Source organism: Sorex araneus, chromosome X (genome assembly GCF_027595985.1).
Source record: "Sorex araneus isolate mSorAra2 chromosome X, mSorAra2.pri, whole genome shotgun sequence".
Lineage (NCBI taxonomy): Eukaryota > Metazoa > Chordata > Mammalia > Eulipotyphla > Soricidae > Sorex > Sorex araneus.
Window position 1 is genome coordinate 316,896,365 of NC_073313.1, and position 24,301 is coordinate 316,920,665.

General features: G+C 48.9%; 1 protein-coding gene across 1 annotated transcript in view; it reads left to right on the forward strand.

Moving 5' to 3' along the window:
* Positions 1 to 2,214: 2,214 nt before the first annotated feature.
* NCAPH (non-SMC condensin I complex subunit H) overlaps positions 2,215 to 24,301 on the forward strand; it is a 32,840-nt gene continuing 10,753 nt past the window's right edge. Inside the window, exons 1-12 of the mRNA XM_004609299.3 lie at positions 2,215 to 2,233; positions 10,424 to 10,604; positions 10,756 to 10,846; positions 11,261 to 11,353; positions 11,699 to 11,837; positions 12,326 to 12,450; positions 14,903 to 15,092; positions 16,314 to 16,405; positions 17,382 to 17,587; positions 21,299 to 21,447; positions 22,004 to 22,110; positions 22,979 to 23,101. Coding sequence (XP_004609356.3) covers positions 2,215 to 2,233; positions 10,424 to 10,604; positions 10,756 to 10,846; positions 11,261 to 11,353; positions 11,699 to 11,837; positions 12,326 to 12,450; positions 14,903 to 15,092; positions 16,314 to 16,405; positions 17,382 to 17,587; positions 21,299 to 21,447; positions 22,004 to 22,110; positions 22,979 to 23,101 — 1,515 coding nt within the window. The remainder of the gene's footprint in view (positions 2,234 to 10,423; positions 10,605 to 10,755; positions 10,847 to 11,260; positions 11,354 to 11,698; positions 11,838 to 12,325; positions 12,451 to 14,902; positions 15,093 to 16,313; positions 16,406 to 17,381; positions 17,588 to 21,298; positions 21,448 to 22,003; positions 22,111 to 22,978; positions 23,102 to 24,301) is intronic.

The following is a 24,301-nucleotide window of genomic DNA, read 5'->3' on the forward strand; positions in this document are numbered from 1 at the left end:
CCCATCTGCCTCTAAGAGCTCATCTTTCTCTTTTTTACTTCCAGAGTTTAGGGGACCATTATTCCTGGCTCCTTATTCAGAAATCATTCCTGGCAGTGCTCAGGGGACCATATGCAGTACTGGGAATGGAGCCCTGGGTATGCCACATACAAGACCCAAAAGTTGCTCCCTTAATTCTTCATTAAGGTAATATGGAAAGGGTGGGGTGGATCACTATATTATAATTGAGTTAGAAATGAGGCCCATAAATGAACTAAAAAAAAGACTCCTCCAAAAATGAGGTCCAGGGGAGAGTTAGTATGGCTGTTGCTTTGCATACAGCCTACTGGGGTTCAGTCCTTGGCACCCCAAATGGTTGAGCTCTGCCAAAAGTGATACCTGAGTGCAGAACCTGGAGAAAGGCCTGAGCACAGCTGGGTATAACCCCCTCTCCCCCAAAAATGAGGTCCAGAGACACTCTCAGTCTAGGGCCAGAGAGATATTGTAGCGAGTAAGGCACTTGCCTTGATGTAGCCAGCCTGGGTTTGATCCTTCGCTCCACGAATAATTTCTGGAGCCCTGCCAGGAGTGATCTCTGAGCTCAGAGCCAGGAGATTGATCTAGGACTAGAGAGACTGCTCAAGGAGTTAAGTACATGCTTGCAAGCAGGAGGCCTGGTCAATTCCCAGCACCACATGGTTCCCCAAGCACCATCAGAGTACAGACCCCAAACAACAACCAAAAACAACCTAGTTCCCCATTTCACTCTATACATAGTTAAGCACTTGCTATTGTATACAGTCAGTACCAGACAGTGGGAAAACTATGAGCAAAGACACATCTCATCTGGCAAAGGTGATAAGTTCTAATGCCGCCAGTCAGGACAAAAAGAAGACCTCCCTGAGGAAGTGACTCCAGCTGACACCTGAAAGGAGCCAACTAACTGGGTGAAGATGGAAGAGGATCTGACATGGAGTATGTCATGTGTGCAGGGCCTGTGGTATGGGAGAGCATGGTAGTGGAACTGGAGAGAGTACAGGGGTTGATGCTTGCCGTGCATTCATTCCATCAACCCTGGTTCGATACCCAGCACCACTTATGGTTTCTTGAGCACTGCCAGGAGAGACCAGAGACCTGCATAGCAAGGCCCTACTCCTTTTCCTTCCCCCCTCCCTCTCTCGGTGCAGTGCTCAGGGCTTACTCCTGGCTCTGTGCTCAGGGATCACTCTGATGGGTACAGAAGATCCTATGGAATGTGGGGTATTAAGCCAGGGACCTACCTGCTGTACTATCTCTGGACTCCCAACTCATTTTTCTCTTTTTAAATTCTTTATCCCCGCCACCCCACCCATTTTCGGCCCTGGGGATCAAACCCAGGGGTCCTACTTGCAAGCATTCCAGTCCCTTGAGTCCTGTCCCCAACTCTTTTTTTTTTTTTGCTCTTTGGTACACACCCGGTGATGCACAGGGGTTACTCCTGGCGCTGCACTCAGGAATTAACCCTGGCGGTGCTCAGGGGGGATGCTGGGAATCGAACCTGAGTTAGCCGCGTGCAAGGCAACAAACGCCCTACCTCCTGTGCTATTGCTCCAGCCCCCCCCCAACACACTTTTGAGCTTAACTTTTTTTTTTGAAAGGGTAACATATTCAAGAAGCTTTTCACAAAAAATATGAATAGTAAACGATTTAATTTCATTTTTTAAAGTACATTTTGTATCTGTGTCCCCTGGGCACACCTCCCTCCCACCTCTGTCCCACATTCTAAAAGCCCCTTAGCACTGCCCGGGCCCCGCAGTCGCTAAGGGAACCTGGTCGTATTTCCCGAAATCCGTCTCTCCCATTAGAAAGTCAATTCCAGGAAAGTACCGCCCCGCCCACCCAAGCTGGGTTCCGATCGCCCACTTCCACATTGGGCGCTCGAAAAGACAGTTTCACATACTTCAGGGGTGTCCCTGAGACGTACAATTTGCTCGCTCGCCGGACCCCAGGCCGGAAACGCCCTCCCACCGCCGCATCTGGAAGACAACCCCAAAACATCCGCCCGTCGTCTCTCTCGCTTCACCCGAGCGGACTGCGCGGGCGCGTCCCGGCCCCGCCCACACAACGGGGGAGGGGCTAGCGTACGCAGGCGTGCGCAGGCGCGCTCCGCCCGGCCCGCGACGTCACCGCGAACGTTGCGGCGCCCGCGCGTCTGGCGCGCAATTTAAAACCTGCGGCTCCGCCGGCGGAGACGAGATGAGGCCTCCCGGTCCAGGTGAGCCGCCTGGCGCCGCGGCGTGCGGGGGCCGCGGAGCGGGGCTGCTGGCGGAGTGGGGCGTGCGGAGCTTCTCGACGTCGGCGTCTCTTTTGGCTTTTGTTTTGAGGGGAGGGTGGGGGTTGGGCCCCGGCCGGCGGTGTCGGGAGGAGGCTGCTCCTGGCTGTGTGCCCAGGAGGGGACCACTGGCCACCACTGGCCCTCGGGGGCTCTGCGGCGGCGCGGGAGTCGCACCGGGGTGTGGCGGGCTTGAGTGCCGTGACCCCTCGGGCTCGACCCTCGGGAGGAGGGTGTCAGCCGCGGGGGGCGCGGCCTGGCGGGCGGCGGGGGCGGGGCCTCGGGGCGGGCGCCGCGTCTTCCTCCGAGAGTCGCCGCGGCGGCTGCGTGTGGGCTTCCCTCCCCCCGGCCCTTTGGTCAGCGACCGAGCGTCTCGCCGCCGAGGTGGCTTTCGGGGAAACGCGTGAACTCAGGGGCTATGGAAGTGTTGGGGTGGCCGCTGTGTGCTCCAGACGCGTGCGTCTGTTTTTTAACAAATGCTGAGCGCGCCTCCTCTGAGCCAGACCCTCCGTCAGGTGCCCAGATAGAGGAAAGAGCAAACCTGTAAGGACCACAGAGCTGGTGCGGGAGGTTAAGGGCTTTGACCTGCACGCGGCTGCGGCGCCCGCGACCCCGTTTCGAATTCCTGTCACCACAGAGAGATCTCTTGAGCACGGAGCCGGGGATGGCGGCTGCTGAATAAGGCCGAGTATGGTCCGAGCTCCTCCTCCCTCCGCAAAAACAAAGAACAATCTAAACTAAGCCGGAGCAAACATCTGGTTCCGGCCTCCTGAAGCTTGTTTTCTAGTTGGAGAGACAGTAAAGCACACCCGTTACAAATGAGACTGCATGCTAGCTGAGAGGAGCGGAGTGCCTGCGGGGCCCCTGCGGAGGTCTGGGAGATCTGTAAGCCTAGACTGAGGAATGTGCACTTCAGCTGAAGGTGCAGAATTGGGCAGGCAGGAAGGAACTCGGCATGGACTAGTTACGAGAGCATCGTGACTGAATGTCTTGAGTGTAAGTGGAACAGGTAGGCGGTTCCTTGTAAGAGATTTGGAAATCTAAGTTATGTTTTGGGCATGATGAATGATCTACTGAAAAAAAGTAAACGACCCGAATAGGAGTTTGACATTCCTGGAAGTAATGGGCTTCTCAGGGAAGTGGCCCTTCTATTAAAAAAAATGAATTTGGATGTCTTCATATAGATAGTAAAACCAAACCACTGGAACAGGTCAGAACATTGGGCCAGAGAGGGAGCTCAACCGGCTGGGGAGTATGCATGCTTTGCTTGCAGGCCAGAGTTAGATCTCTGGCACTGAAGTCAGTGGACCCCTCATAGGTGGCTTATGTGAGGTGGGAAAGAGACAGCTACTTTATCCCTGTCCATCTCTGCCAAGCCTGGACCAGCTGGCAAGGTTTGGACTGATAAAGTCTGTGATGAGCCCCAGTTCTGCACAGGCTAGAGCCGGCTAGCCCCACTAGGTGGCCATCAAGCCACACCTGAAGCCCTCTTGCCCGCAGCACAGGAGTTAATCCCTACCACCTGATTTCTCAGGGAGCCATGGATTCAGGCTGGAGGGAGGAATTGCTCTTTTCAGGAAAAGAAAGCCAGTACTAGGCCTACCCGGGCCTTACAGGTCCTTGTCCTTGCAAAAAAACAATTTCAGGAGGAGCCTGCAGTGAAGTAAAAACAGATTTTTTTTTTTTTGAGGATCCGAAAAGTGAATTTATTGTTGCAAGAAAGTCAATATTTTACAATAACTCTAGGCAGTGATTTAAAAGGCCATTCATGCACACCATTTGCTTCTTCATCCACGTGCACATTGGCATTCATTGCCAGGGAGACGGAGGTGCAGAGTAATGCCATGAAGCTACCCCATTGAAAACACGAGCTCTTTACAAAGCAATCACTCTGATCTCATCAGGAGAACTGAATTATCACAGAGAATGTTATTGAAGTCAAGAAGAGGTTATTTAGTTTGCTTCTCCCATAGTAAAAACAGATTTTAAGGGGCCGGAGTGAGAGTACAGTGGATAGGGCATTTGCTTTGCATGCAGCTGACCTGGGTTCTATCCCTGGCATCCCAAAATGGTTTCCCGAGCACTGCCAGGAGTAATTCTTGAGTGCAAAGCTAGGAGTAACCCCTGAGCATTAGCGTGTGACCCAAAAAAGAAAAAAAGAAACCCAGATTCTAGGATCAGAGCAATAGTACAGCAGGAAATTTGCCTAGCACACATCTGACCCAAGTTCTATCCCCAGCATCCCACATGGTCCCTCAAGCACCACCAGGATTAATTCCTGAGAGGAAAGCCAGGAGGAATCCCTGAGCATAGCTGATTGTGACCCAAAAAGACAAAAAAAATTAATAAAATCATATTTTATTTGGGGGTTTTTAGAGATAAGGGAAAAAGGGAGAGAGGCAGAGGGAGAGAGAGAGCCTTGAATGGCCTTTAAGACCGGCTTTTATATGAATGCTCTTAAGATTGTGGTGGTCTGAGTTTTCTGCCAGAGGTAAGGATTCATTGCCATGACCCTTTCCTATCTACCTGCTTTAGCACCACACAACTACCTCCCCCGACACACACCATGCCAGGTATCACCCCTGAACACAGCCACTCATAGCCTGAACAACACTGTGGCCCCAAAGCCAAAAAAAAAAAAAAAGAAGAAGAAGAAGAGGAAAAAATGTACAGAAAACAGCCAGGACTTTTATGGAGAAGGAAAGGCTGGAGAAACAGAAGAATGGTATCATAGAAGCCAGGAACGTTTCAAGAAGGAAAGAGATTGTCAGCACTCTCAAATATTGCTCAGTCTCATGAGGCCTGGAAAGTGATAATAGGTCTGTAACTGGTAGTTGTAGGCGATTCTTGCAGGGCAGTTATCATAAATGGAGTCAGATAAGAGTATCAGAGCTGCATGAAAAATGAGTAGGTGAGGATGCGGAAAGTGTTTGAGATCAGTAAACTGTTGGATAAATGGGTGCAAAATGTCCAAAAGTTAAAGCGAAAAATCGGAAAAATTCTGAGAATTGAAATATGCCTATTTCTTCTTGAGTTCGCATCTTAAACAAATTCTTCCATCAGTGCTTCCTGTTTCTGTTCTAGTCTCTTCTTCTAGTGTCAAACTCTGTTCCCTACTTTGTCAGTATACCCACATCCAAAAATACTTAGAAGTCCTCTAGAGTCGGGGGCTGGAGAGATAGCACAGCGGGTAGGGCGTTTGCCTTGCACGCGGCCGACCCGGGTTCAAATCCCAGCATCCCATATGGTCCCTTGAGCATGGTCAGGGGTAATTCCTGTGTGCAGAGCCAGGAGTAACACCTGTGCATCGCCAGGTGTGACCCAAACAAAGCAAAAAAAAAAAAAAAGTCCTCTAGAGTCTAAAAACATCTCTTCTTCCTTTTTGGGGGAGAAATGGGGGCACACTTGGCAGTGTTTGAGGGTATGCTATAGTGCTTGGTACTATGCAGTGCCAAGGATTGAACCCTGGCGTGCATGCAGAGCATGAGCTCCAGTCTTTTGAGCTATCCTCATGGCTCCTCACCTTCCCTTTTTTAATTTATTTATTTTGATTTTAGTTGAAAGTTTTTTTTTTTCTTTCCTTTTTGCTTTTTGGGTCACTCTTGGTGTTGCACAGGGGTTACTCCTGGCTCTGCACTCAGGAATTATTCCTGGCGGTGCTCGGGGGACCATATAGGATGCTGGGGTTCGAACCCGGGTTGGCTGCGTGCAAGGCAAATGCCCTACCCGCTGTGCTATCCCTCCAGCCCCTAGAGTCGTTTTAATCAAACCCTTGTGGGGAGACATCAGAGGAATATGTGACGTTATGTCCCTTTCATCCCTATTCACTCACTTCCTTACATTGACAACCTTTTACGGTGTATTATATATATATATATGCTTATCTGGGGAGAAGGGTTTGGACCACACCTGGCAGTGCTCAGGGCTTATACCTGACTGCTCGGGATCACTCCTGCTAGTGCTAGGGGGCATATGCCGTGCACTTGGGTTGACCACATGCAAGGCAACCAAACATACTATCTCTTCAACCCCAATAATCTTGTTCCTTGCCCTGCCATAGTAGACTAGCCAAAACTAGCCACTCCACACCTTGTTTACTTCCTAGACCTTATAATCATCAATTACACTCTCATCTCAGTTTTAAGCACCCTACCTGTCAGCTTCAACCTTGTATTTTCTGTTTCCCTCACTCCCAGTCTTTTTAATATTTATATTCTGCTTCTTACTGTGCCTCACCTCTGAGGTTCTCCTAGGTTACATTCCATATTCCATTAGTGGTATATTGCTTCCTCACACACACTTGAAACCTTTCTTTCTTGTTTCCTTACACTTGCTTGACACATACCATCTAGGTCTCAAGCTGCCATTCTGCTGATTCATTACCTGTTCTACAATGTTAAGGCCTCTTAAATTGTATCAGTATGGGATCATGTAACTGAGGGTAGGGGTGGTGAAAATGTGACTGGTTTCTGAAGGTGTAACTCAATATCCAGTGTGTAATTCATTAGATGTTTGTCTTTTTTGTTTTTGTTTGTTTTTTGGGGTCACATTCCTTGATGCTCAGGGGTTACTCCTGGCTCAGCACTTGGGAATTATTCCTGGCAGTGCTTGGAGAACTGTATGGGATACCAGGGATCGAACTTGGGTTGGCTACATGTAAGGCAAACATACTACCTGTTGTGCTATCTCTTCTTCAGCCTGGATGTTTCTTTTTTGTTTTGTTTTGAGGGCCACACCTGGCATAGTGCTCAGGGCTTACTCCTGGCTCTGAATTCAGGGATGTACCTAGGAGGAGACCCAGGGGACCATATGGTGTGCCAGGTTAGCTGCATGCAAGACAAGGGCCCTACCCGCTGCTGTTGTCACCCCCTACCCCCCACCCCCTTTTTGGCTATACCCAGCAATGCTTAGGGCTTACTCCTGGCTCTGAGCTCAGGGATCACACCTAGGAGGAGGCTCAGGGGACCATATGGGGTGCCAGGGATCAAACCCCAGGTCAGCTGATGCAAAACAAGGGCCCTACCCACTGCTATTGACCCCCTACCTCTTTTTTGGCTATACCCAGCAATGCTCAGGGCTTGCTCCTGGCTCTGTGCTCAGAAATCACTCCTGGCAGGGCCAGGGGATCTTTTGGGGTGGTGAGGATCAAACCCAGGTCAGCTGTATACAAGGTGGACCCAGTCATTCTCCCTTTGCTGGTCCAGCACCCCCACTCCAGGGGTGGTTTCCCAACTTTAGGAAACTGCAGTCCATGTCCCTGGGAATGATGGCCCCTGGAGGTATTCAGAACTGTGCACATATTAACTTGCATGGTAAAAGGGTCTTTGTAGATGTGATTAAATCTTATTATGGGGCAGTTTTCTGAATTATCTGGTCAGCCTAGCATAATCATAATGTCCTGATAAGAGGGAAGATGGAACCTCAGAATCAGAAGATGTGAGGACAGACGCAAAGGGTTGGAGCAAAAGGAGGAGTGGACCCCAAGCCAAGGAATATCCATGGCCTTTAGAAGCTGAAAAAGGCAAGGAAACAAATTTAAGGGATGCGGCCTGCTGACATTGTGCTTTAGACTCTGGCTTCTACAATACAGGAGCTTACGTTTGTGTTACTTGGTTTTTCCTGTGCCAGGGATCCACCCCAGGGCTTCATGCCTGCGAGGTGACTGCTCTGCCCTGAAGCTGTACCTCGGTACATTTACACATTTGCACACTTAACGTATACATTGTACTACTGTTTGTTTAGGGCTACACACTTGACTTAGTGCTGGGCTCCAAGCAGTGCTAGGAATTAAACCCGGGACTCCTATGTATACTCAGTCCTTTGACTCCCTGGCCCCTACTAGCTAATTTCCCAGTCTCTACAATAAATCACTGTAGTGGTAATTTCTGTTTACAAGAGCATACAATCTATTTGATTTATTCTTTCTACTGAGCTGGATTTTTTTTTTCCAGGGTAGGGAAGTGGAGGCATACCTAGTGAGATTCCTGGATATGTGCTCAGGAATTACTTCTGGTGGTATTCAGGAACCATAGGGGATGCCGGGGATCAATCCCCAGTCAGCTGCATGCCAGCAAATGCCCTCCCCTCTGTACTCTGGTCCCATGAATGTTTTTTTCTTAGAATAATTTTCTCTTTTGAGGACTGGAGCGATAGCTCAGCGGGTAGGGCTTTTGCCTTGCACGCGGCTGACCCGGGTTTGATTCCTCCGTCCCTCTCGGAGAACCCAGCAAGCTACCAAGAGCATCCTGTCCGTACGGCAGAGCTTGGCAAGCTACCCATGGTGTATTCGATATGCCAAAAACAGTAACAAGTCTCTCAGTGGAGACATTACTGGTGTCTGCTTGAGCAAATCGATGAACAACAGGACGACAGTGCTACAGTGTTTTGAGGAATTGGGGCTGCACCAAGCAATGCTTGGTCTACTCCAGGGATATGCTCTGGGGTCACTTCCAGTGGCACTCAGGGAATTGTGCAGTGCTAGGAATCAAATCTGGGCCTCCTTCATGCAAAGCACATGCTCCAGTCTTTTCTGCTATCTGTTGGACTCCTAAACTGGTAAAGTCTTAGTTCAGTTGAGGTTAGCTGTCTTTGGCAAATATATTTTATGGGTGATGCTGTCGGTTTCCTATTACCTCTCATCAGAAGATGAGGATGTTTCAAGTTGTCTCATGTTCCATGAGACTGTATTTGATTGGTTACCTTGGTTACTGTGAGATCTTTTATTGAGAAAGACAGTTCCCCTTTCTACTTAGCAAGTAAACTGTGATTGAGTTTTTGGAACATTCTATTTATTTTTACTTATCCATGTTTATTCTCTGTCTCTTCCCTGGAAATAGGGCTGAGAAAGTTTTATGTGACATGTCACCCTTATCTCAATGTTGTATTCTCTTGCTTGGCATTATGATTATGTCACTTGTTCTCCCTTGTGAGACTCCTAGGGTAGCAGCTGTCTCTTGCCCACACGCATCTCGCTTTAGAGTCAAAGTTCTGCCAAGTGGACATTTGTCTAGATTGGCAAGGGAGCAGAAGAATCCCAAACTACTGTGATTCCAGCCTAGAATGTCAGAGGTAGAAAAGACGTAAGGGGGCCAGAGTGATAGTACAGTGGGTAGGGCATTTGCCTTGCACATGACTGACCCAGGTTCAATTCCTAGCACCCCACATCGCTCCCAAGGCACTGCCAGTGTTGTGCTGGTGCGAGCCACAGACGAACAGAGACAGCTCAGGATAGGATGCTGAGTTTATCAGACGCTTAGTGCTGAGGACCCCACCCCAAGTCAGAAGAGAAAGAGACTTGGAGCCCCATTCACTGAGAGGGTCTCTCTTTTATCCTCTAAAGGTGGGTTACAATTTATGTGTATTCTTATCTATTAAACAGGGGACACAGAGGCAATAAGTAAAAGAAAAACAATCAGTGCCTCGTTCCCACATGGTACAGCCTTTAGGTACTCAAAAGAAAAACAGTCAGTGTCAGTATATCTTGCCCATTTTGGTGCGGTCTTCAGGTACCATCTCCCATGCACTCCCATTAATCTGTCAGGCCCAGTGTGCTCCCATCCATTTAGTGGGCTGCTGGACCCTTAACTATGTTCATTGGGGTCCTGAAGAAATGTTTTGCTCTCCCTTCTCTTGTTTAACTTAGGGGGCCAGTTTTAGTTTCCCGGTCCCCATCACATTTTCTTAATTTTCATTACAGTTTCAAACTTCTTATAACATATAACTTCTTATTTGTCATGATAGCCAGGAGTAACCTCTGAGCACTGCTGGGTGTGCCCCCCCCAAAAAAAAAAAGAAAAATATAAGTGGAAAAGAGGTGGTGAGCTGCACCCCCAATACCCATCTTTTATCATTGCTTTTGGGACAGACCCATTTGTGCTCAGGGCTTACTTCTGGCACTGCACTCAGGGATCACTCTTGACAGGGCTGGGGGGCCATATATGATGCAGGGGATTGAACCAAGGTCGACCATGTGCAAAGCAAGTGCTCTGCCTGCTTTATTATTGCTTGCGCTTCTGATGCCCCTCTGTAAGAGACAGGAAATGTTCAAGGTTTCTTGACATGTCTTCTGTTCTGTCATAGTCAGTGACTCTTCGAAGACTCACGGGCAAGCCCCTGGTTTCTCATCACCTTCAGAGCGGGTGTTATCCATGGCGCTGTCCAGGAAGGCCCCTCTCAGTACTCCCAGCACTCCAGTCCTGGAAGACATCCCCCAGAATGACGACGAGAAGGAGCGCATGCAGCGGAGGCGTTCCAAGATCTTTGACCTGCAGTTCAGTGCAGACTCACCCCATCTGCTAGCCTCTCCCTCCAGGAGGTGCGTGCCGCCTGCGGCCTCCTTGGCCCAGCCACTGGTCCAGGCATGAGTCTGGGGGCTGACGTCTCTAGTCACTTGTGGATTCTGCCTCTGGATCTTGAAATGTCAAATGGGTCTTCACTAGAGTTTTGTTTGTTTGCTTTTCCCCTAGGAACGCTGACATTTCGGCTTCTGTTCCTAAATTTACCAACACACAGATTACAGAACATTATTCCACCTGTATCAAGCTGTCCACTGAAAATGTGAGTACCTGCCAGGTTATCACAGACAGCTTCACAGCGTGGCTGGAGGAGAAACATTCTCCTGGTTGACTTAGTTGAAACTGTGTCTTAGCCACTTACAAGTTGTATGGCCTTGGCAGGTCACCAGCCACTGTCGTAGGTCCTCTCTCCAGTGACAGTAGAGCCTGCCTGGGAGTGAGCGTCCCCTCTGTGGGCAGTGCTCCCATCAGACCTGCATGCAGTGAACTCCCAGGGGGTCTGTACATTTGAGAGTGAAGTGATGTGGGTTAGAATTCAGCTGTGTAACAAAGTATTTGTGGAATATAAATTTTGTGGTGAGTGTGGGATATTTGTCTAAAAATGTAACTGCCTATCAGTTATTTATATGAGTTTAGACTATTAATAACCCAACTTTCTGCAACTTTCTTTTTTCAGAAAATCACTACCAAGAATGCTTTTGGCTTGCACTTGATTGATTTTATGTCAGATATTCTTAAGCAGAAAGACGCTGAACCAACCAACTTTAAAGTAAGAAGGATGTCCACTCTTCCATCTGTATTCATAATTTTTTTTAAATCATCATTTCCAATACTCAGCCAGGCACATTAAATTCTACAAACACAAAAGAATATCTTTGTTATCACATTTTACTAGCTGCTCTGCTTTCCCCAACTCATGAAATGTAAAGAAGATATCTTTCTGTTTTGTTTGTTCCCTTTCAGTTTTCAGGGGATCTTAGGGGTTTTTTGTTTGTTTTTGTTTGTTTGTTTGTTTGTTTGTTTGTTTGTTTGTTTGTTTTTAAGGGCTGGTTAATTTTCTGTCATGCTTGCTGTTTTGCTTGTTCAGAAGTTCCTTTTCTGCTTGTTTGACTAGGTGGCAGCTGGCACACTTGATGCCAGCACCAAGATCTATGCTGTGCGCGTTGATGCCGTTCATGCTGATGTGTACAGAGTTCTGGGGGGACTGGGCAAAGATGCAGCACCCCCAGAAGAAGGAGAGAGCCACATTGCAGGTACATGGCTTGGGATGGGGACAGAGAGATCATTCAAAGGTTGTAGCCTTCGGTTATTTGAGGAATGTTTTGGAATGAAGCCACCAACAAATCATCTTTCTTTTGAAAATAGGGATATTTTCAGCATTGTGTTTAAGAATAAGCTTAGACACCAGAGTAATTTTCTCTGAAAGAGAAGAACCTTATATTAAAGGCTTTCAGATGTTAGATAAGATTAAATAAATATCTTCAACTAGGGAGCTGCCTGAATTATGGGTGTTTGGAAAATCAGCTTGGATTATATAAACTAGGTACTTATTCTGATAGTCTGGTTTCTCCATGGCCTCAGATTAGGTGTGCATATTGTTTGGAGAGAATAGCATGTGCTACTAGCGTGTGCTTAAATTGTTACTGTTCATCACGCTGTTGCATTTTGAAGAATGTAAATTAATATTTTAAACTACTTGTCCAAAACAATCTTGGCATACATAGCCTTATGCCTTCTTTAGATGGAAGTGCTCCTGAAGCAGAAACAGCCAAAAAGACTTCGAAACCAAAGAAGAAGCACTCATACAAAACCATCGAGCAGAATATAAATAACCTCAATGTCTCTGAAGCAGATCGAAAATGTGAGGTGAGGAATTGTGTCTATGTGGTCTCTGGAGATTTCAAAATCTCCAGGGCTGAGCTTGCCCAGCTGGTTGATGGCTGGCTAAATCCTCAAGGAAAAAAAATACCTGGTTTGTCTCTGCATTATCATTCTTTTTTTTTTCCCCCTTTTGGGTCACACCCAGCAATGCTCAGAGGTACTCCTGGCTCTGCACCCAGGAATTACTTTTGGAGGTGCTTGGGAGACCATATGGGATGCCGGGGGACCATATTGAACTCGGTCGACCACGTGCAAGGCAAATGTCCTATCGCTGTACTACCTCTCCGGCCCATGTTATCATTCTTTTTTTTTTTTTTTTTTGCTTTTTGGGTCACACCCAGCGATGCTCAGGGGTTACTCCTGGCTTTGCACTCAGGAATTACTCCTGGCGGTGCTTGGGGGACCATATGGGATGCCGGGGATCGAACCCGGGTCGGCCGCGTGCAAGGCAAACGCCCTCCCCACTGTGCTATCGCTCCGGCCCCCATGTTATCATTCTTTAGCATGCCCACTCTCCTTGCCTCAAATTACACTGAACATCAGAAGGATTGCTTCTGTCACTGTCCACTTTTTGGTGCTCATCACATACATAAGCTCCCCTGGGGTCTGCAGGGCCACACTAACAAGGCACCCCTCAGCCCCTGCCAGTTATCAGCAAGAGTCCCTGGACTTACCTCTTTCTGAAGGTTCTTTCCACCGCTCGATTTAACGCCTTCACTTCTCATGAGGCCAGTATCACTTTCCCAGAAGCAAAAATTAATTATTGGGAAAGGAGTAATAAAAAAAAAATCTTAGAAATTATAGTGATTTATGTTTCTCCAAATATCAACCCTGACAAAAATCTTATTCCTCAGTAATTAACTTCAAAGGGGAGAAGCAGGAACCAAATGTCTAGTCTTAGGGGTCGGGGGCAGCTGAAAGAGCTGAGTATAGGATTTCCTCAGGGAGACCAACCTCTATCCCGGGGGCTGTCTGATGCCCTGAGCACTGCCAGGAGAGCGCCCCCTCCGAAAGGGAAGACAGATTCTGTTTTTGTTTTTGTTTTTTTTTTTATTTTTGGTTTTGAGCCATATCCAGTGATGATCAGGGGTTACTCTTGCTTTACACTCAGGAATCACTCCTGGTGGGCTTAGGGGACCATCTGGGATGCCAGGGATGGAACCTGGGTCCGCGGTGTGCAAAGCAAATGCCCTGTCCACTGTACAACCCTCTGGTTCTGAAGGAGGCCCTAAAGGTGGTGGGAGAGTGACAAGGGCTGAGGAGCCTTATTCTAAGGGCCTGGAGCCCTCAGAGGGGCACCATTCCTTGTCCGGCTTCATGTCCTTTCGCTTACTGTGACCTGGCTAGGCATTCCTCCCTGACCCAGCTTGGGGTCATCTCTGTGTGTGTGTTTTAAATTATTTTATATGAGGGGTCAGAGGCGGTGGAGGGGTTTAGGCCACACCCAGCAGGGCTCAGGGATCACTCCTGGTGGGGCTTGGGGACCCTGTCTGGTACTACAATCAAACCAGTGATCAAGCGGGTTGGCACATGCAAGACTAGCACCTTAACTGATGTACTGTCTCTCTAGCCACAACTTCTGTGTTTTATTCAAACAGTTCTGTCCTCCCTTCGTCTGGATTTCTTTCTTTCTGCCACACTTGGTGGTGTTCAGGGCTCATTCCTCTTACTCCTTCCTCTGTGCTCAGGGATTACTCCTGGCAGGGTTTGGGGGACAGTACGTGGTGCTGGGATTGAACTCATGTTGGCTGTGCGTGAGGCAGGCACCCTTTCCGCTGTACTATTCCTGCTCCTGAGCCCTGCATTTCTTACTTTTCCAAACTTGAAAATTTTTATATTCAGAGGATAATGGAAACTTGTGAACAGATCTGCTCTAGAGACTCTCTGAGTCAGCAGAAAGCATCTCAGTATGTGAGAGCATGTCAGTAGAAAGAGACATTTACAAGGACCAGAGCAATGGTGCAGTGGGTAAGGTGCTTGCCTTGCATGTTGTTGGCCCGGGTTTGATCCCTGGCATCCCGTATGGTCCCTGCCAGGAGTGATCCCTGAGTGCAGAGTGCAGAGCCTGGAGAAATTCCTGAGCAGCGCTGGGTATGGCCCCAAAACAAACAAACAAACAAAATGAAATAGGCATTTGCAGACAGTGTGGAGAGGGCAGCAGTAGGGGACTGGCCGGGCTATTGTGACGATCTGCCATACCCCATGCCTTTGGCTGTGGACTCCCAGCCACACACAGCCTTTCTTTGGGGGCTGCCGTCTGCTGGAATGGGATTTTACCCGATCGTTTTGGAAAGCTCCTCCTTGTTTTTATTACATGTAGAGACATTCTGAATAATGTGTATTCTGGAATTAAATGAGTAGGGTCCAGTGAATGAGAGTTTATATACGTCTTGGCTACCTAAGGAGCTTTCCCCCTCCTCTCTGTTCTTGTATCTAGATCGATCCCATGTTCCAGAAGACTGCGGCCTCGTTTGATGAGTGCAGCACCGCAGGGATATTTCTCTCCACCCTCCGCTGTGAAGATTATAGAAGTGAGCTGCTTTTTCCTTCAGACGCCCGCACTCTGACTACTGGAGAACCTCTTGAGTTACCAGATTTGGGATGGGTAGATATGACAGATTTAAAAGGTAAGTATGGGGCTGGAGCGATAGTCCAGCAAGTAGGGTCCTTGTGTTGCCTAGAGCTGACCCTGGTTTGATCCTTGACATTCCGTATGGTGCCCCAGAGTCTTCTTTGAGCTCAGAGCCAGGAATCGTCCTTGAACACTGCAGTGTGAGGCCCCAAAACAAGCAGCTGAAGTGCACACAGCACAGAGTCTTTCCCCAGAGTCTTTCAAAAGCATGGTATGGTTCTGTATAACCGTGGGGTGTAGAACACCCCGATCTCACGTCACGTTGCTTATGTCAGTGACTCTGAAGCTTCCTCTAGAATGCCAGATTCGGCCTCTTTTTGGGACAAACTACCTTCTTGGCTTTTCTCAGTCTGGAGTCTAAAACAGGAGCTAACACCCACCATTGTTTTGGTCACAGTCAAGTAAGTGTCCCCAGTCAGATGTTGGTTCCCACTGTCACTTGGGGGATCTTGGCAGGGCTTTATTTTTTCCCCTTTGTTGCCTGGGGGCCTTGTCAGTGATACTAGGGACTGTCAGGGCTGTACCCAGTGATGCTTGCCTGACCAGATGATGCTGGGGATCAAACCGAGTCCCTTGCCGGTGCTCCAGCTGAGGAAAGGAGTATTACAGAAATTTTATCAGGACTGGAGTAACAGTACAGTGGGCAGGATGCTTGCCTTGCATGCTACTGACCCTGATTCGATTCCCACCACTCCATATGGTCCTTGGAGCCCTGCCAGGAGTGATTTCCTGAGTGCAGAGGCAGGAGTAAGCCCTGAGCACTGCTGGGCATGGCTCAAAAATCCCCCTTCCCCCCAAAAGAAAAATTCTGTCGAGCCAGAGAGGTTTTGTTCCAGCGTTCCTGAGGAGATGAGGGTGTTGCAAATTGTTCTCACACTCCTGCGTTGGTCTGAGAACAGACTTGTTCTGTTGCCCATTCCTCATCCTGGCTTGGCAAGGAACTGTCAACCCCTCCGGTTCCTGTGCCTGGAGTAGTCTGAGGCTGGGTGAGCAGCACAGGTGAGGGTGAAGGCCGGACTTGCCATGGCAACCTCAACCAGGTCCTCTGTAGCTTCTGTAGCTTGGGAGTGGATTTAGCACCATTACCTGATGGGATATGCACACAGGGCTTTGGACTGCTGGACTCTCGAGGTTTCTGAGTCAAGCATCTGCCCTGATGGGCTGTGGCCCTGCTTGCACCCTCTCTGAGCCAGCCGTGGTCTTCTGTCCTCTCCAGGCCCCCTGCAGCAGTGTGCGGAAGACCGCCCCATCTGCCCCTCGCTGGCTGGCTTCCAGTTCACGAAGTGGGACAGTGAGACACACAATGAGGTGGGCTCAGCTTTGGGCTTCTGGGGCATCCCTCCAGCACTTCACGGTCTCAGTGAGTTGGCTCCAGATTAGCTCTGCCCAGTGGGAACCAAAACTGGGACACTTTGCCGTAGCCAGGAGTACAGAAAATATTTCTTTTGGCAATGAAGATTATTTTCATTCACTAGGAATGAAAACTAGAGGGGGAAGGAAGGCTGTGAACTTCTGCAGGGCCAATGGACGGCTGAAGGGATTCTGGGCTCAGCGTGGGGCTCCCTCCCTTTGCCCCCAGGGACAGGCAGATTATTCCTGGACAGGACATGTTTGCACTCTGGTTTACTCCTCAAACAAACCTGTCACAGTAGCCCCTGGCTTTGTTTCCACAATTTTCTTTTTTTGTGGGGAGGGGTTTCCCAGTGGTACTGGGGGTTACCAGGACTACCCCTCGTGGTACTCAGGAGGCTGTGTGGTACTGGGAATTGAACCCAGGGCTTGGTACATGCCAGGCGTGTGCTCTAGCCCTTTGAGCCATCGCCCTGGTCCTGGCCTCTGGTTTCTTAGGCCACTGATAAACTCGAGGAATTTCCTGCTCTTCCGGGTGAGTCTCTGGGCACAGTTTCCTGAGAAACAGTTATGTGTAAAACTGTCCTCTCTCCTCTGTATTTTTAGCATGCCCCCTTTAGCTTACTTCACACGGTTTCCAAAATAAATGGTCTCCATGGCAAACTGTTTTCTCTAAACATGTAGTTAATGGATGCAGATTCCTGTCCATGTTTTACAGAATGTGTCTAGCAACAATACTCCATCCTGTGCCACACAATATAAACTTCCTCAGTGCTTTATTAGCAGAGAACTTGTGTGGGGGAGGGGTACAGGAAATTGGGGTTTTCAGGGTAAGGAGGCACAGCTACTCAGGCCTTTCCTATCTTTGGGCTGAGCTGAGCTATGCTGGTTCTGGGGATGAGGTCCAGCACACAACTGTCTTTGTTCCCTGCAGTCTGTGTCGGCCCTGATGGACAAGTTTAAGAAGACTGACCAGGTGTTCGACGCTGATGCTGAGGTGGAGGAGAGCTACTGCGCAGACTTCCCTGAAGGGCCACTGGATGATGACTTCGATGCCCATGATGATCCCGACCACACTGCTTCCGGGGACCACACGGAGTTCCAAAGCCAGGAGGAGCCCCGCCACATCCAGAGCTGCCAGTAAGGCTGTCTGACACATGGAACACGTTCCCCTCGGTGCTCAGCACCAGTGTGTGTCAGGCTTCCTATTGGCACCGTCTGCTCACCTCAGAGTGCCTGGGCTGGTGTGCCAAGCTGCTCTGACTTGGTCGCTCACCTGCCCCTGATGTGTTCACAGCTAGGAGTGTAAGCACAGACCAAATTCCTCAGGTGTTGCACTTCTATATTCTACCCCAGTCTAGTTTCTGGTCCAATTCCTCCAGCCCAGCCCAGTCCTTTCCTGTAGAGAAGCAGGCTCTGCTCTGCCTCAGCAGGAGCAGCCCCTAGGATATAGTGAGTATGTAGTATTAGTGAGTGAGTAGGGTGCTTGCCTTGCACACAGCAGTTCTGGGTTCAACTCTCAGTATCCCATACGGTCCCCGGAGCATATTCTACACTCAGAAATTACTCCTGAGTAACCCCTGAGAAATGCCGGGTACAGCCCAAAAGCAAAAACAAAAAATTTTTATTTATTTTTAAAATTTTTTATTTTTATTTTTTTCTTTTTGGGTCACACCCGGCAATGCACAAGGGTCATTCCTGGCTCATGCACTCAGGAATTACCCCTGGCGGTGCTCAGGGGACCATATGGGATGCTGGGATTCGAACCCGGGTTGGCCGCTTACAAGGCAAACGCACTACCCGCTGTGCTATCGCTCCAGCCCTTAAAATTTTTTTAAAGGTAGGGGTTGGAGTGATAGCGAGTAGGGTGTTTGCCTTGCATGCGGTCGACCCGGGTTCAATTCCCAGCATCCCATATGGTCCCCTGAGCACTACCAGGAGTAATTCCTGAGTGCATGAGCCAGGAGTAACCAACCCCTGTGCACAACCCCTGGGTGTGACCCCCCTCAAAAAAAAAAATTTTTTTTTTTTTAAAGGTAGCAGCCCCTGCAGAAGGCCCAGGTTCCGTCTCTGGCACCAAATGGTCTCCTGAGCATTGCTGGGTATGGCCTAGAAAACCTAATATAAATTAAAACATACATAGAAAAATGGGGGTGGTTTTGTATTTGTGTGTGTGGCAGGGACTGAAGCCAGGGTCTCATACATGTTTCAGCATGCATGATGCTTTTGAGTATATCCCCAGGCCTGGATGTGCAGCTTGTTTTGGGGTCACACCCACTGATACTCAGGGCTTACTCATGGTCCTGCAACTCAAGAATCGATCCAGCGGTGCTTGGGGGATCATATCGGATGCTGGAGATCAAACCCACTTGGCCATATGCAGGGCAGCACCCTCCCCGCTGTTCTATCTTGTCCTCGATGAGCTCTTTTGAAATCTGCTCCAAATGTCAAGGAAATGCTTTTGTTTAACTAAGGAGCTGGCGGTGACGTGTCAGGAGGTCTTAGCTCCATTTTGGTTTTGGAACATGCTGGTTCTGAGTAAGTGCCTCCACTTCTCCAGTCCCAACAGATCAAACCTTAGACTCCACACTGCTGGCTACAGAGGGAGGGGCAGGGGGCCTAGATCCTGACTCAGTGAAAACCCCTCCCTATGGTGTGATAATGGGCCTCTCTTGGAAGCAAAGTGTTTGGTGTTTGGGCCACACCTAGCAGTGCCTGAGATGACTCCTAACTCAGTGCTCAAGAATGGCCTCCACTGGGGCTCAGGGAACCATGTGGTACCAGGGACCGAATCTGGGTCTCACAGGTGCAGCACCTGTGCACTGGCTCTTTGAGGTGTCGCCTTGGCCGTTAGTAAAGGTTGTGTTGAATGTGCTGCTGCCACTGAGGTGTGAGGCCGTGCATCCCTTTGTGGAGTCTTTGTTGCATCTTTAAAATGAGGGTTGACGGGCCAGAGAGATGATACAGTGGTCAGGGTGCTTGCTCTGCATGCACTGATCTGGGTTTGACCCCCGGCACCCCATAGGGTCCTCGAACCCATCAGGAGTAAACCCTGAGCACCAGGGCATGTGCTGGCGGGCAGCTGGGCAGCGTTTCCTGCAGTTCTCTGCATTGTGGTTGAACAGTTCTGAGTTGGAGAGCCCTTGTGAGGGTGCGCCATTAAAACAGCCCCCCCCAGAAGGACTGGCACATTGGAGGGGCGGGCCTTGAGAAATGGCTACACAGGACATTAGCTCAGCTGCGGAGTGGAGAGGCAGGGTCCTGGGGTGCCTGCACAAGTTATCAAAGGGCTCCATTCAAGCGTTCTGCTCCTCAGTCTCCAGGAATAGGAGCCAACTCTAGCTTTGCCTACAATTTCCCAACAAATTCCCAGCCCTTCTCCCAAAACAGCGTTGGAGAGCTGTCCACAAGAGTGGGAAAGCGTCACCTGAAGTTGGTGTAGTTCACTTGCTACTGGTGTGGGCTAGTCACTAGTCCTTTTACAGACCAGAGCTGTGACTGGGAGCTGGGTAGTGGACTTTTAATTCTTTTCTTTTGGGAGATATGGTTTGGGGGTTATGTTTTAATTTGGAGACCCTCTCCTGTGCGGTGCTCAGGGGACACCAGGGCTTGGCTTGGTGGTATTGAGGGGAAGCGAGAGGAGAGGGGCAGGCAGTGCTGGAAATTGAACCTCGGACCTCACACACACAAGGCCCTATCACTCGTGCCATATTTCCGGCCCTGGTTTTTTCAGATTAAATTTTTACCACACATTAAATATACAAATACTGTTTTGTGGTTTTTAATCGAAGATTCTCCGAAGTAAAAGACTGTTTTTAAAGCTTTCTTAGTGCACTCTGGAGGACTTTATAGTCCTTGTTGTCTCTGCCGCCAGAGGGCAGTAGAGTGACACTAAGGTCCTTGGAGGTGGGCAGGCCAGCAGCCTTTAGGAGAAAGCTGCTTCCCACATTCTGGTGGCAAGTTAGAAGGGGCCAAACTAGGCCAGAACTATTGTTTTGGACTGGCTGGTAAGCCACTTCACTCAGCCAGAAGGAGCTCAATGCTTGCCAGGGAGATTCATTGAGGACCCCTCTAATCATTTAGTGGAAATAGGTTCGAATAACATAATCGTCACATTCGTTGGAAGTGTAACGTTGATGGATGAATGATAAGGAAAGGATGCAGACTCACCTTGGAGGCAGGGAGCGTTGTGTGGGTATCGATCCTGAAGCTGGAATTTGGGTATCTGTTTTTTTAACACCTGGCTCTGGCATTTTTCTAGCTGTGTGTGTGGTGTTTGGGGAAGGCACACATGGAAGTTCACAGGCCTTCTGGCTCTGCTCTGGGGTCAGTATTGGAGGTGCTCAGGGGATTGAACAGGGGCTGGCCACATGCAAGGCTGATAACCAACCCCTGCACTATCTCTCCGGCACCATTGCTGTGTAGTCATAGAAACTTAGATTTCTTTCTGCCTCTGTTTTCTTGTCTGTCAAAAGGATAAGCTCATATTTAATCGAAGTTATAAAATTGAAAACACTGCAGCAGATGTAGCTCAGCAGACGAGCATTTGCCTGCTCACGAGCATGCGTAAGGCCCTGTGTTTATTACCCAGCATGGCAAAATAAATAATGAAAAGTCTTGAAATGTCAAAAACATTTATTATTTTATTAAAAGGTCTAGAGAAGCAAGAGCACTTCTATGAAGTAAAATCTAAGGGATTGTTAATGATAAAGTAGTTCTGTTGGCACGTGTTCCTTTGTGGAAACATGGGTAGGTGGAATATTCCTGTTGCATCACATGCTTCTTTACATAGTATCTGATTCTATTCTCTGTTGCCATGAACATGAGAGCATGATTTCACATGTATTACAGGGAAGACAGGATTTCCCTTGGAGATGGAGATATCAGGACCATGTGCCCCCTTCTATCCATGAAACCTGGAGAATATTCCTATTTTAGTCCCCGTACCTTGTCCATGTGGGCTGGCCCAGATCACTGGCGCTTTCGGCCTCGACGCAAAAGTGAGTACTCCTAGATGGAATAGAAGAGACAATGTAGATCAGTGGTTTTCAGCTGCCTGTCTGCAGGTGCCAGAGGTTGGGAGCCACAAGCATTAGACGGCCAGTCTCCCTGCTCTTCTTGGGCCTCTCTCTATCTCACACTCCAGAGAACCAGCCTTTGTTGGCCTGGACTGGGGTCAGAGGTCACCTCCAGCTGAGGCATTTGCCTGAGTGGAGTCTGGAGAACTTGCTCAAGACCTTGTGCTCCCCATCATCCATCCCTGGGGCTTTAGACAGTGGCTCCCAGCAGGATACCGGGTCCTGGAGGGCCCTTTGATGCCAGGCAGCACCCTGCAGAAGGCAGATGGACAATTGTGGTGTTTTGCAGTCTCTAGAGAGAAGGGATAATGTGTTGTTTTTGTTATGTTAGCAAAACAAGTTTGAAGTTAAGCAATTGCCCATGTACTTAGACATAGATGCTAACTATGGTGTTCACCAGGCTGTTGTCGATCTTGTGCGATGAAGTGATTCAGGCCACAGAGGTGGAAATATTTGATACCTGTGTTCATTTCTGCAGCAGCCGCTACCTCACAAGCAGAGAACAAAAAGAAAAATCCGAAGAAAGAGTTTGAAATTTGCTTTGATGCAGATATTAACTTTGACGCATATTTTAAAAAAACAAAGGTTTGTGCTAGATTTACTTGCACTTGTGCTTTCTATTCTTGTCCCCCTCTTTCCCTCACAGAAGTGATTTCAATTTTTTTTGGGGGGGTGTTTGGGTCACACCCGGCGATGCACAGAGGTCACTCCTGGCTCATGCACCCAGGAATTACTCCTGGCTGTGCTTGGGGGACCATATGGGATGCTGGGAATCAAACCCGGGTCGGCTGTGTGCAAGGCAAATGCCCTACCCGCTGTGCTATTGCTCTAGCCCCAATTTCAAATTTTTTTGTCATTAAAATTTAACTCTTGGATAAATATATATCTTCATATTCCCTCGTTCCCTAGAGGGATTGAGAAATAATCCAAAAATAATCCTAAACTTGGTGACAGAGTCAGATTTAAAGTATGAATAATGTCCAGCAGTGTCACTTTTTTAAAAAAAAAACTATTTTATTGAGTGAGGTTCTGTGATTTACAGTACTGTCGGTGATGATTCCTGTATGTTAGCCTCCATCACCAGTGTTCCTACCTCTCTTGTCCTCAAGGATCCCAGTGCCCCTCCCCTTCAAATCCACTCCTCCCAACACACACACTAACTCAGTCATATGAATCAGTTCTACTATTGTGTGGCTCCCTTGCCGCGTATCTTTAAGCCCCACCTATGAGGCAGATCACTCTGTCCCTTTCCTTCTGACTGTCTCTTTTTGGCATGCTGTTCTCTCATTCCATCCATGTCACTGGCCACTGCATGATTTTGCAGTCACTCTTGACACAGAACTCTGGTTGTAGCCTACTGCTGCCCAAAATCATAAGCTTCTGCCCTCAGCGTCAAATGTTTTGAGTGTTCTTCCTAAGGTACCTAAACTCTACTCTTCTTAACTTGGAGCAGGCGCCCACGGTTCTGACCAAGTCCACACTGGAAAGACGGAACTGGAAAGCCACCACTCTCCCTGCTGATTTCCACTATGATGTGGACCGCCTTGTCCAGCTATACCTGAAGCCAAACACTCGGGTAAGTCTGCAGCTGGCTGCTGGCGCTGCTGCCTCGGGCAGTCTGTGGGCAACGTGGAGGTTACGAGTGGCAGTATACAGTGTCTTTGTGACAGAGGAGTGAGTGTCAACTGAGGGGAGTTTCCGGAGATGCAGAGGGAGAAGGACAGCGCATAGGGGCATGTAGGAGACTTGCAAGTAGCCCTCCTGACCCGGAAGCCACCATGGTAGGGACAGTCAGTCTTTTGCTGAGGTCTTTACAAAATGGTTTTGTTTTTTTGGGCTGTACCCTGCAATGCTTTGGCTTACTCCTGGCTCTGTGCTCAAGGATCACTCCTAGTGAGTCTTGGGGGACCCTATGTGGTACTAAGGATCAAAGCTAGGTCTAGCATGTGTAAGGCAAGCTCTCTACCACTATATTTTCTCTCTGACCCCCAAATGTTATTTATTGATTGTTTCTTTCTCGACAATCTGTGGACTCACCAACTTTTCCACACAGCCTCCCTCCAGAGCACATCCAAGTGGCCAGGCATCCAAGTCCATGGTGGCAGAAGGGCAGGTGTAGGGACCAAGCGTCTGTCTTCTCAGGTTTCAGGCCAGCGCTTTCCCACCTCCTGTGCAGGGCCGGTGTTGGGCCGCTGGTGTAGACCTGCTCTTTACCCCAGTCACCGTTCCTTCATTTTCCCAGACTCGTCTATGCTGCCATGAGCGTGCCAGTCTCTGCCACCAGGGCAGCCAGGCTGTGGCTCACATCAAGTTCCGTTTTGTCTGGACACTATTGGTTCACATTCCTGCTTGTTCTAATCTCGGATGTCAAGCCCACAGCCTCCAGTTTCCTCTTCCTTATTTTGCTGCTTCTCCCAAGATCTTTGTGGTATATATACACACTTCCTGAATTCACTCATCTCTCACATTCTCTTTTTATAAACCACCTAAATGTTTTTAATCTCCAGATTTTTCTCTGATCCTTCTAGTCACTGGAAGGCAGAGTTGAAGCCGCAGTCACATCTCTGGCTTTGGTCAGTGCTGGTTAGGTGCCAGGACGACCTTGTCTGACCAGGACAGGAACTCTGAGATGAAAGAGCTGTGCTCAAAGCCGTGGGGACATTGCCAGCCAGTCTCGCCTGGCTTCCAGCTGCTGCAGCCCCTGCCTCCCGGGGCTCCTCTGGCCCCCCACTCTGAGCACTTGGAAAATGAGGCCTAAGTAGCAGTTTTTATGTTC